Here is a 12,104-nt window from a genome sequence, read left to right as displayed (position 1 = left end):
AGGTGATACCTTGTTTTTCTTGCTGGTTGGAGCAGGTGGTTTGATCAGCTTTTGAAGAATGCGCAGGCACATGAGGGTGATGTTTTCAACAACCACTGGAGTCTTAATGTTCACTGCCATCAGAAACAGGCTGAGAGCTGAAAGACAGATGTAAGTGTTCATGCCGCTAAGATCTGCTCGTGGGACACCTTCCACAGCTCTGTACAGCACATCGAAAGTGCTTAGAATTAGGTAAGACCTCATATTCTCAATCAAAGCTATCACATAGAGCCATGGATGGAAAACGATTTTTTTTTCTAATACTAGAAAAACAGCAGTGTGTCCTGTTTTGGCTAGCATAGAGTTACCCATCCCTTTACACCTCCACTTTTCTATTTCTCAGCACTCCTGCTTCAATAACCCAGAGACAAAGCTATCTGGTGCTCACTCCCCTTCTAACCCTAATCACAAACTATCTGAATCAGGATCAGTTCCCTTCCTTAAAATCTTACTATAGTGCACAGACCTAGGTATAGCATTTTGTAATAAAGCTTTCACATTAGTTGTTTGAACTCACCACAACGTAGTCGGAGCTCCCAGCAGCTGTCTTCCTTTGAGATGGAGTCTGTTAGCAGCAACATTTCATACTGGAGGCTGCTAGCCTGTAAGACAGACACGCTGAAAGGCTTAAGAAATCTTGGTGATACAGCAGTCCTTTTTGCCTTCTGGTATTTTAAAAAGTACAGGTTTCAAACAGATATATCTAAGTAAGGTTAGTCCCACTTCCATTTGGGATGACTGGCAACCTGTTTGAGAGAGCTGCAAGGTGAGCTGCAAGCAACATCCAAGCCAGGAATAACTGTGAGGAAACTCAGGCATTTACTATCACATAATTTTGTGCTTTACCTTAATTCCTATCAAGACACAAACATCTTTGTATTACAAATAGACTATGATAACAGAGAAGATGCAATGATTAGAATACACCAGCAGTTGCAGAGGGTCAGAAAAAAGAAATAGGAAAACATCTCACCAAGTCTGGATTTGCCCAATGTCCCTTCAGAGCTGCAGAAACCTTCCCAATAATTAAGTCATTCATTTGTTGTGTGGCCTCTGGATTGTCCCTAATTCCAGAAGGAAAAAGAGAACAGCATTATGCTGTGCTCATACTAAATACCAAAAGCTCCTTGCATTTCAGCTTAGCTGATGACCAATGTACAATAAGCAGTCATGGTCTACAGTTTGCTGATGTAAGGAGGTATCTCCCCTGTAGAGCTACTCCTTCACGATTGTGCTTTTACAAGAGCGCAACCTTCCGGAGTTCACTGGAAGTTGCAGGGCTATGAACGCTGAACCAAAGCTCACCTGGTCAGAAGGCACATGAGCTGTCGGACCTCCTCCCTCATCGTGGCTGCACCTCGCCTCAAGTTGTAGTCAAAGAGCTCTCGGATAAGGCCCTGGGACACAAGGATGTGCCTGATGGCAGAGTTAGTTGCCAGAGCCCGGAGCAACGTTATGCAGTGTTCTGTGACAGCTGAAGCACAGCCGTAACACTTTGTTGATGATGTGTGGCCACAGCCTAAAACAGACAAGGCACGATACTGGCTGGCAGTAAATGTGGGTTGGACAGTGGTTCGTGAGGACTTTGTTGCTGCCTCTCTCTGCTGAAGGTCATATTCCAGGAGCTCTTTTCGAGAGGCAAATACTTTCTGGAAACACAGAAAAGGAGAAATGAGAATTATAGAATAGTGAAGCAGAATGTAATTGCTAATTTTGCTTACAGTTATTTTCACTGTATATTTTACTGATAAAAATTTGAAACTTTCTCAAAACTTGAAATTCTTCATGTCAATGGCAGACTTGTGAAATTCATTGGAAATAGCAGCCTAAGTCCCAGTTATCTGTTTTGTTTAAAAGCTTGTTGTCTATATTACGTGAAATCTAACACTGGAAATGTGACTCTATAGTATTAATGGTAAGCATAGCTTTTAAAAATTATTGTTTTGTTATTTTTTCCCTGAAAACATGCAGCCGATCACTTATTGTTATCTATCTCATTAAACACAGAACAGCAACATCTTACTTTCTACTTCTGATGTGCACTGTATCTGGTGATAGAAAAAAACACATGGCCCACATAGAAATTAAAGCGCATCATACCTGTATGATTTTGGAAAGTTCATCGAAAGAGTTCTTACAGTCACCACAATACTCCTGGGCTAACTGAAGTATGTATCTATTCACACTAGCTGAGGTAGAACTGATCCCTCCACTACTACCAGATTCATCCTGGAAGAGAGGGGAAAACAAAAGGAATCACATATGAAGCACAAAACTAACTGCTACAGAACAGCATCTGAGGCAAGGATCTTCAGCTGTCCTTGGTAGTATAAAGGCCAGTGTCCCGCAAGGGCTGGTTCTATGCAACATTCATTTGTCCCTTGTTACCTGTGGCTTTTCAGGAGCTGCCTCATTCACTTTACACAGAAGGTTTTCCAGCTGCGGTCGGTGTCCCATTAGCTGGTGATACACTCTGTCAGCCTTGTCCAGCAGAGTGTTGATGTTTGTTACTGCCTATGAATAAAAGAAGAAAGAATATTCAGACAAGACTGTTAGTCCTCCTGAAATACAACTCTCAACCTCCAAGTTTTCCCATGTCTTTTGTCTTTCTCTGCTTTTCATTAACACAATGCTAACTGGAAGGCTTTGGGTACACGGGCTCCTTGAAGTCATGGTGGCCACACGTTGAAGTCCAGGTACCAAAATGCCTAGTAAAATTCTTCTGACAGAAAGTGCAACAGGGAAGCATTGGCACTTTGTTCCCAGAAGCCACAGAAACCCCTACATATATTTGCAAAGCAAATCTGCTACCAGGCTTCCTCTTTGCCAGAATACCTTTGGAAAACCTGACAAATTACACTGCCAGTATAATCAGAGGACACAGTTTTGTCATGGTGATCCTGTACCTCGCTTCTGCTACAAGTATTGTTCTGGTGTCCAGTGTCCAACACAGAAAGACAGAGATGCAGTACTAGATCGCTAGTTTGTAAGTAAAGAACCGAATAATGTCTTTGAAGAATAATCTACTTAGCGGATCAAGACAGTAAATAAGGGATTGTATTCTACACCTCTCAACATGCCAGAAACAAGAACGAGGATTCTGTGAGATCACCAGAATTAAGGGAAACACATTAGCTGGTGAGAAGTGCTGAAGGAGCACTGCTTTCCATGTTACTTACAAGACAGATGGGCCTCTGATGTCCCTAAACTGTTGACTTGGCCAAGAGATAGAGCATTTCATTAATGAATTAGCTCTTAGCCTCACCTTCTTTCGATCCTCTTCATTCTCTATGGGATCCACTGCACAGCAAGGCTTCGCGTACAACATGAAGTCAAAGCGAGCATATTTACAGAACCCACAGGCATTGCAAAGGAAGGGATCCTTCTCGTCATAATTAATGGATCTGAAAGGCAAGCCAGAAAGGTATGAGAACAACAGCCGAGCTAACCAAAGTAACTGAGAAAATGAAGGAAGCAAGCTGCGAATGCGCTCATTATGTAAAGGAGAAGGATGGCCCTCAAAACTGCCTAACCTACCGAACTGTCCTGGGGAAACAGTGTGACTGAAATACATGCTGTACATGAGAATCAAAAGCTACAAATCAGGCACCAAAAATCCTTATAGAAGTGGTACCACATTCTGGCCAGTAAGCAGAAACAGATGTGAATTTGTTCCTAACAATTCTACTTCAACTACAGCAATTCCCAGCAGAATGTCAGACTAGGGCATCGTGCCCTTTACAAAACACAGATAAAAAAGAAACCATTTTGTAAGGTCTAGGCTTTGAATAGCTTTCACTCTCTACACAGTTGCAGCGGGACTAGTGACAGCATACTTATTATCCTGTTGCAGACTAGAGCAGCATGACACGAACTGATTTATAGCTCCCATAATTCAACAGGGAATACGGAAACTTTTCAATATACCAATAATCAGCTGATCTGTGTAAAGAATCTGCTAAACACCTTGAATCCCATGAGGATTTGAGAGGAATATGGGACAACAATGAGGGGAGAAGAGACCTCAGATGAGGAGACAAAACTGACAAAAGAGGAGGATTTGTAATACTGTAGTGAAAGCTTGAATAGTGCACAGTAAATTACGCCCTGAGCCCTGCTCTGAATGAGGAGAGTACAACAGCTTTGAACAGCCAAATGAGTACTGTCCATCCTGCACATTAAGTCAGGGATCCTGTGGGGGAACCCCCCTGCAACCATCTAATTGAACTCCAGCCCCATGCCCTTGAACAGACAGGCTAAAAATAACCTCCCTTCTGGGAATTTTCTTTTTTAAACTTCTGAGGGCTTGATTTGAAACTTCTGTGTTCTTTCAGTATTGTCGTATCAGGTTTCCTTTGTTAGCCTGTACTAATGTTAAATCTCTGTAAGCCCGTTTTATACTTCTCAAGTAATTTGATTGTGCAGTTGTATTAACCAGAATCACGCACTTAAATAGCAGGGTATTTTGTTGAACATCCAACATGGGCAACAGCACAAGGGCTCCATAAAGCCCTGGTGCTGGCTCAGTGGGGAAGAACTGGGACGACGTACCTGCACTTGTGGCACTGATACACGTTCTCACCACAGTTCCCACACACCCCCGGGTTGGCTGGGACAGACGCGCTACACCGAGGGCACTGAAGGGTCTCCGTGGAAGCCTGGTAATTCTCATAGAAATCCGCAAATTCAATCATCAGATTCGAAGCCACAATGGGCAGCGGCAGGTCGATTTTCACCTCCGTCTGGCCTGGGGTCAGCTGGACTTTCTTGGCTTTGTGCCATCGAGCCGGCCTGGGAAAGAAAAGCAAGCCACATCGCTTTTCAACGGGGAAGTACCCTCCTGCCCACGCACAAAGGGAAGCCAAACACAACTGCCTCAGCTCCAAATCTACTTTAAATGGGATGAATGGAGAGCAGTTCTAGGATTCGCTTCCTTAGCTTCTGTATTGACATGATATGTAGCCAGAAATACATTTTAAGCCTTTATCCTCTTCATAGAGAGAGACTGTTTAGGATTAAAGAGCTGTTGATGCCTCATGGAAAAACTTTAATTCTACAGACATTTTCTAGGGATTTTCACCTCCGTTTTTTTTTTTATTAGTAAAGACATTTGCATGAAAACAGGATATTTATTTCTTAAGATCTCATCTGCTCCCACTGCTTATTCTCAACCTGAAGTCAGAATCCTCTCTTTGTGACATCATAATCCTCTCCACAGCAGCCACTTGTGATGTCACAGAGGATTAAGACTTCAAATAAGCAATAAGCAGCAGGCACAGATTAATCCCTAAGCCAAAGAGATCTGATTCTGGTGAGAACATCTCAAGAAGTAAGAAGGGAAAGCATATAAGCAGAACTGGCTCCAGACTGAGCAATATATTTAAAAAGGAGCATTTTTCCTGGGTAAAGCAGCAGTTGAGAGCTAGGCTATCCGACTCCTAATTTTAGTTCTACTATATGGTTTCAAGCAAGTAATGTTAACACTTTCAGCATTTCTGGATGCATTGCAAGGTCCAAATTCATTTCTGAGTGAAACTCCCCAGAAGGTGCTATTGGTATTAATATTGGTTTCCAAACAATTAAGCTAGATGCTTAAAACTGAGCTTATACAAAATTTGTGTACACACATTTTACAGGCATATTTCAAGCTCTAGGTGACATTTGGATCTTTTCTTCAACAAATTCCTGTAGGAGATTCAGAACAATCCCACTCAGTGTGGACAGACAGTGATAAGTAACAGTCTAAGAAGGAACATTACCTAAAACAAGCCAGAAAGATGAAACAAACTGCGTGCAGAATGGCCGATACAAATCCAATCTATTCACCTCACCAGAAATTGTAACATCAAATTCAGAGGCTTGCACACAAAAAACATGGATGAACTTACTTGTTTTTCAGCTCCACTATAGCTTGCACTGTCCTGTTGTTGTAATAGAGGTTGATGGTTCGGACCATTTTGGTGCGTTTCAGGTCTCCTATCTTCGCTGTCACTTTGCTGATGGTGTGGCTGCCGATCAGCTTCACCACTTGCTGAGTGGTAGTATACCGCGTGTCCACTTTAATGGAGGAAAGCTTAATATACTGAGGAGACAAAAACCAAAACCATGGACACACCGCCAATATGATCACATCCCAAAAATATAGAAACAGCAAATCACACTGCTGTAAAAGGCTGGGAACCCTATAATTAATTGTAAAGGGGGTAAGAACAACAGGTACTTACACAGAAGGGCACTTCTGGATTGTTGCAGACGAGGCAAGGATCGCTCTCTAGGTAATAGCCATCAAATTCCACCAGCCCAGAGAGCGTGCTGGAATGGAGGGAAGAAAACTAACTTATGGAATTTGGTATTCACTGTTTTTTCACTAGGCAGCATTTCAGTAAAATTATTAACAGTCAAGATATGACCAAGAACACAAAACATAATTCTGCAAAATTATATTCTCCAACTGTTCCTACTATTTTATAACATTTACCAAACAGGAAAGCAAAAAAGCCCTAAAGCTACTGCCTTAAAAAAAATGCAAAAAAAATCTACTGCCAATCACACATACAATTTATTTTTTTAAATGGTAGAAAAAAAGCCTGCTATTCTCTCAAGACCAGCTGCAGCAAGTATGTAATCTCAGTGGGGGTCCTTCCTCCACCACTATTTCATTAGAAGAATTGTGTATTCCCCTGTGGATTGCAGCTTCTCTGCTGAAAAGCTCCTTTAGTGAAATGGATCAAAGAAAGAAGAAACTCACTTGTAAATGTTGGAGTTAGGGTGGTTAGTAAGAATGTGGTTTTGAGTCCGGAGGATCTCCACAGCCTTTTGGGAGTATTCCTTCAACTGAAACACAATTAGGAAATATTGTCTTCTCAGCTTTTTTTTTTTAATTGCTACAAAGACAAAGATTACTCATCTTGTGGCATGCTAGGTCCCCCAAAAGATGCCCGCACTATACCCACAGGAATTTATGTGGTTAAGTCATTAACCGGAAACGTTAACAGATCCTAAAATTAGACCTTTACCACAATAACAGCGCTATTTGTCAGAGCCAATGACTGCAAATGCCTGCCAAGATTCCTACGGTATTCCCGGCTCTTTAAAAATACATATGCAAGTATCAGTGCATCTAAATTATTTGTTCTCAGCCCACTGGTCCCCTAAGAAATCCCACCACTTCCTTTGTTCAAAGGTCACGGTTACAAAATTTCTAAGAGCTGAAATATAAAAAAAAAAAAAAATTAAAAAAAAATCTATAAATTGGAACCAGCAGATTTCCCGAGGAAAAGTTTTCTTCTAAATAAAATAAAAATAAAAACCACATAACAACTAAGCAAAATAAAAAAAATCCCCAATCCCCAATTTTTAAAGGAGTCTACCTTTTTTAACATTTAAATTTTGGGAATGAAAACATTTCCACCAGAAGCTGTTTTGACAGAAAATCTGTCCCAGCAGTATCGTAAACAAATACTAACAGAATTCATAACTGGCTGGGCCTCAGATGATGTACTTTTTCAGAGAGGCACTTTACCTTTTTCTCAGTCTGCTGTGTTTTCAGAGAGAAGTATCCCAGGAGATCTACAAACTGGGCAGCCTTTCTTCCATAGGCTGGAAGTTCTGGCCAGATTGACCACATGAGATCCAGCAGTAATTCTTGCTGAGACTTGTTAGAGTTCCTGTTGGATAGATTACAGATCAATTAGGCCTGTTGAGATAGCTATTTTGACAACAGCTGTATTGACAAGATAACTACATAGGGGAAGGAAAATACATTCTACAGATCACCAAACGTTGTAACTATTATCTTGCTATACATGAGAGTTCAGAGTCAAATCTCAACTCTTCTTGCCAACAGCAGTATTCCAGCACTCTCCGAAATAGAAACAGAGGTCTTGCAGCAACTCAACAGACTTGTGAAGTAGTTCAGCACCCTGAAGTCTGCCTTTGCATATATAACTCCCACATTTTTAATTGCATAAGACTGCATTTGATTCAGAAATTCACTCTCCCACAAACACCTACTCCTGTAGATGTCAGGAGCCAGATTCTGAAGGTAGAAATAAAGTGCTTGTTGCAGATGATACCTCAATCAGTGTAAGTCACATGTGTAACTCAATGTGTAAGTCACAACTTACATCTCCAGTCCCAACAACTGCAGAATAGTGTGAGCAACTCAAGGTGATGTCATTATCTGCAAGTCTCAGAAGCATTCAGGACAGAGGCTCAAACATTAACTCTTCCACAAGGACAAAGCTTTTTCGTCTTTCCAGAACTGAGCTGAGATTGGCTCAGAAAGGCTCTCTCCCAGCTCACCTGTAGATGTGGAGTGCGAGACAGTGGGCCTGCCATCTCACAGAGGACGAGTTGGACTCCAGCAAGAAGCAACGCAGGAACTGAATGAGGGTCTCCTTATCGGCAAACTTGTTCAGCTGGTTCACCAGAGCTGTACACAGCTGATCTTCCTGACTGCCCGAACTCTCACCTAGGGGACACCGGGTAGTAAAAGACAGACTTAAGAAAACACACGAATAGAGTACCTGACAGGCTAGCCAGTTTCCTATTCTACAGATCATAAAGAATAATGGATACAGATCATAGATAACGGAGGCAAATGACTGTGGTTAAGTCAACAAGCAAGTTCAATATTCCTCTTTTTTATTATTATTATTTTTTTAAATATAAGCTAAAGCTTTTGACTAACACAACAGAAAACTCCCAGAATACTTGCCAGTAAGGATGTGAGAAACGTGCTACACATCCCGATAAAGAGAAAAGCAGAAATAATAGGGCAGTGAAAACAGTCACAAAGAATCGTCTGTCAGAGAAAGCCAAAATAGATTCCTGAAGAAAAGCCAGGAGAGAATTTATGTCCATGACTTTTACAGGAAAGCTTAATTACTTTCCCAAGACTTTGGGCATCCATTAAGAAGCAGCCTTGGCTCCAACATAGCTTACATGTCAGACAGAGGAAACAAGTCTGAACATAACCATTGAAGAGCAGAGCTATTTAGGTGTGCATCAACAGTATTTAATTTCCATGAGCCTTTCAAACTCCTACATCCCAGGACAAGCAATTTAGGTGGAAGCTACTTGGTCACTGGTACAGGCAACTTCCATTAGACAATTAAGGCCCACTCAAGTTAATAAATACTCATAGTGGGTTTGGGGTACACCCAACACTTAATTTCAGCACCAATTCTTACAGGATACTACTTCATCTTTGACCCCTTTACTAAATATAGTAAAACCACTCCCCTAGATGTAGCTAAAGTTTGCAAGTGCCCTTGCCAAGATCCATGCCCCCTTCACAACAGTACTATTTATCACAATGAGAAACGAGCAGTTCTCTCTAAACAGAAGTACGAAAAGCTAAGAGGAGCAAACTTCATCCCTGAAAGACCCACGGAACAAGGCACAGCTGCAGCTCACCCTCTCGCTCCTTTTCCTTTTCTTCCTTCTTGCTCTTTTTTGTGGAGGATTTGCTCTGTGTGGCTGGCTGCCCAGAGCCTGATGCTGCAGGAGCAGAGGTGGAAGAGGTGCTTGATGATCCGGAGGATGAAGCCATGGACAGTACTTTACTGCCACACAGAGCACAAGACAGCAGCTGCAGGAGAACTGGTGACACTCCTTCATCTACCAGGAAGCTGACTTGAAGGAGGAAATAGAGAACCGCTGCAGAGAAAAGAAAAATTTTGTTGCCTGAATTAAAAGCAGAAAAACCCACACCAAACAATCAAACCAAACCACCACCAACAAAAAACACCTTCGATCATGACAAGGACCATCCCACAGACTTATCGAACATTCTCATCCCTACACTAAGAGAGCATAACATTTGGGTACAACAAGGCAAAGTGTTTCGTCCCAATTTACATGCTGGAACAACAGCAGTAAAAAAAAGAGAATGCAGATCTCATAATTCATGTTCTAGTAGGTTATCCATTAAACCATACTGCGTTTTTTAGCTAGGGAAGAGATGCAATTAGACCACGGTGACAATTAGTAATGGAAATGGTTCGGTCCTACCCAAAACTCTCAGTTGTGTCCCTCTCTTTAAGTCTCTTGAGCCTCCCCACCCAAGAAGTCCTGATTCAAACCAAGGCATGTAATGTATACCCTCTGCTCTCTCAGAGAAAGAACTCACAGTCATCTTTAATGCAGAATTTCTGCCAGTTCACCGTTCGCTGTGTAGCAATCTCTGCACAAGCCTTTAGATGTTCCATCTGAAAGGCACAATGAGATAGGATTAAATACCACACCAGTATTTTCACTGCTGACATCTTACATAAGTGCAACATACACTTCTTCCAAGTACAGCTGCACACTTTTCCTTACCAAGCTGATCAATGTATCATACTGCAGTGCAGAGCCTGAACTTGCTGTGACCACACTGGCACGAAGGAAAATGCCTTGCTCTTCTAGGAGCTTTTTGATTCCACGAACATGGGAGTCCAAAGTGTGGAGGTCTCGGAGCTGGCGGTATTTATCCTTTGATCCACAGATAAAGAGCAAAAGCTTGCGGACTTGGCGGCGCACGAAGGGAGTCTGCTGGATCATCAGGTACTAGACAAAGAAAAGCCTACAACATCAGCACTGAACTCATGAGCAGGCAACCTGCACCAACAAAAACATGTTTTCTTGCAAAAAGCTAAGATACTGGAGATGCATTAACGAATCAGTCAGCTTCAAGGTAAAGTCACCCATAAAAGCAAGTCATAGGCAGAAGAAACACTGCACAGCAATAGTGCAGCATCCTGAGCTGTGTGATTGTGAAACTGTTTCTGAAAACTATTCTTTGTCATCTATAAAAATAAAATGTGACCTCAAATAAAAAACTAGTCTAGCTTAATTAAGAAATCCTTCCACAAACTTGTGCAAATGTAAGATAATTTGTTATCTCAAGTATGGAATCAAACAAATGAACTGAAAATATACACTTATAAACATCTTATTATTTTCTTTTTTAAGGACTAAGTTAAATACCAACAGCAACGTATGACATTATATTGTACCATCTCGGAGATTTTGTATTAAGAGTTCTCTGGCAGCAAACACTGAGTTACAGGGAGCAAGAGCAATCTTATTTTCCACATATGCTTTATGCTTAGATACCTGTTCAACAGGAATAAAACAAAGCCAATTGTTCACCTTCTTTCAAGGGGGAGGAAACTCAGATGTGAATTGGAGATTGACCCTATGAAATTCCTTCTCTCTCCCAAGTAAGGTAACTTTAGTGGAATTTTCTGCTTAAAACCTGCAGGTGTATCACCTTCTCACCTCAGACAAAAAGTAGAACCAAGAATGATCAAAGATGGGAGGTGGAATGCGGGAGTTTGTGTCTGCAATCTTCTTGATCTGATAGGGCAGCCGCAGTACCATCTCTGTCAGAAGCTGAGTGTAGGCCTCAAAAACATCTGCAGCATGACCCTGAAAGTGAGAGAAATCAGCAAGGCCCTGGCACTGAGAACTCCCGCTGTGCTGTCATGACAAGCTACAAGGTACATTTCTTTATTTTCTAAAAACAAAACTCTTCTGTACCTTTGCAACCAGAAGAAACACTCCCAACTGATAAACAAAAATAAGCTGACAAACCTGCATGAGGACTTTACCTAGGAGGCAACTATGAGGATGCAGTAAATTACTCCGTAGCCCTAAGGCATTTTAATATATATGAGCTTTCAACTTAGGAGACATGCTTAGATTTAAGTGGACTTTTTTCACTGTACCTGTACATATATCAACTCTCCTCTCCCCAACTCTAGGGGAATGAAGGCACCATGGTGGTTGAACAAGTCTGGGGTTTAATGTGAAAATCCCTATCAACTGCTAGGCTTCCTTGCCACAATGAATAGTGGTGGTTCAGAAGTTCTGCCTGCCAAGCATAAAGAGTCGCATGATGGAGGAGCTTCCCCTCAGGAAGATTAACACCTGAACCAGAAACAATGACAGCAACTCCACAGAACTGCCTCATTTAGCCAGGCAGCAAGAGATCTAGCAAGCTGGGCTGCCCTGCTAGAGAACTCAGAGCAGTTATAATTTTCTCTACACACTAAGGGAACAGATTTAATTGCACA

General features: G+C 41.7%; 1 protein-coding gene across 6 annotated transcripts in view; it reads right to left on the bottom strand.

The window, feature by feature from the left end:
- UBR4 (ubiquitin protein ligase E3 component n-recognin 4) overlaps nt 1–12,104 on the bottom strand; it is a 78,007-nt gene that overhangs the window by 22,294 nt on the left and 43,609 nt on the right. For all 6 annotated transcript variants that reach the window (XM_040533955.1, XM_040533956.1, XM_040533957.1 and 3 more), the window contains 17 exons: nt 11,308–11,457; nt 10,366–10,593; nt 10,175–10,253; nt 9,460–9,702; nt 8,344–8,512; nt 7,562–7,706; nt 6,788–6,873; nt 6,264–6,351; nt 5,928–6,121; nt 4,591–4,830; nt 3,305–3,443; nt 2,428–2,553; nt 2,140–2,268; nt 1,345–1,688; nt 1,013–1,103; nt 557–641; nt 10–137 (listed from right to left, as the gene is read on the bottom strand). In XM_040533955.1, the coding sequence (XP_040389889.1) occupies nt 10–137; nt 557–641; nt 1,013–1,103; nt 1,345–1,688; nt 2,140–2,268; nt 2,428–2,553; nt 3,305–3,443; nt 4,591–4,830; nt 5,928–6,121; nt 6,264–6,351; nt 6,788–6,873; nt 7,562–7,706; nt 8,344–8,512; nt 9,460–9,702; nt 10,175–10,253; nt 10,366–10,593; nt 11,308–11,457 (2,664 nt within the window). The remainder of the gene's footprint in view (nt 1–9; nt 138–556; nt 642–1,012; nt 1,104–1,344; nt 1,689–2,139; nt 2,269–2,427; nt 2,554–3,304; nt 3,444–4,590; nt 4,831–5,927; nt 6,122–6,263; nt 6,352–6,787; nt 6,874–7,561; nt 7,707–8,343; nt 8,513–9,459; nt 9,703–10,174; nt 10,254–10,365; nt 10,594–11,307; nt 11,458–12,104) is intronic.

Source organism: Cygnus olor, chromosome 21, assembly GCF_009769625.2.
Source record: "Cygnus olor isolate bCygOlo1 chromosome 21, bCygOlo1.pri.v2, whole genome shotgun sequence".
Lineage (NCBI taxonomy): Eukaryota > Metazoa > Chordata > Aves > Anseriformes > Anatidae > Cygnus > Cygnus olor.
Note: the sequence above shows the minus strand (reverse complement) of the source record. Positions and strands in the feature narration are given on the sequence as shown.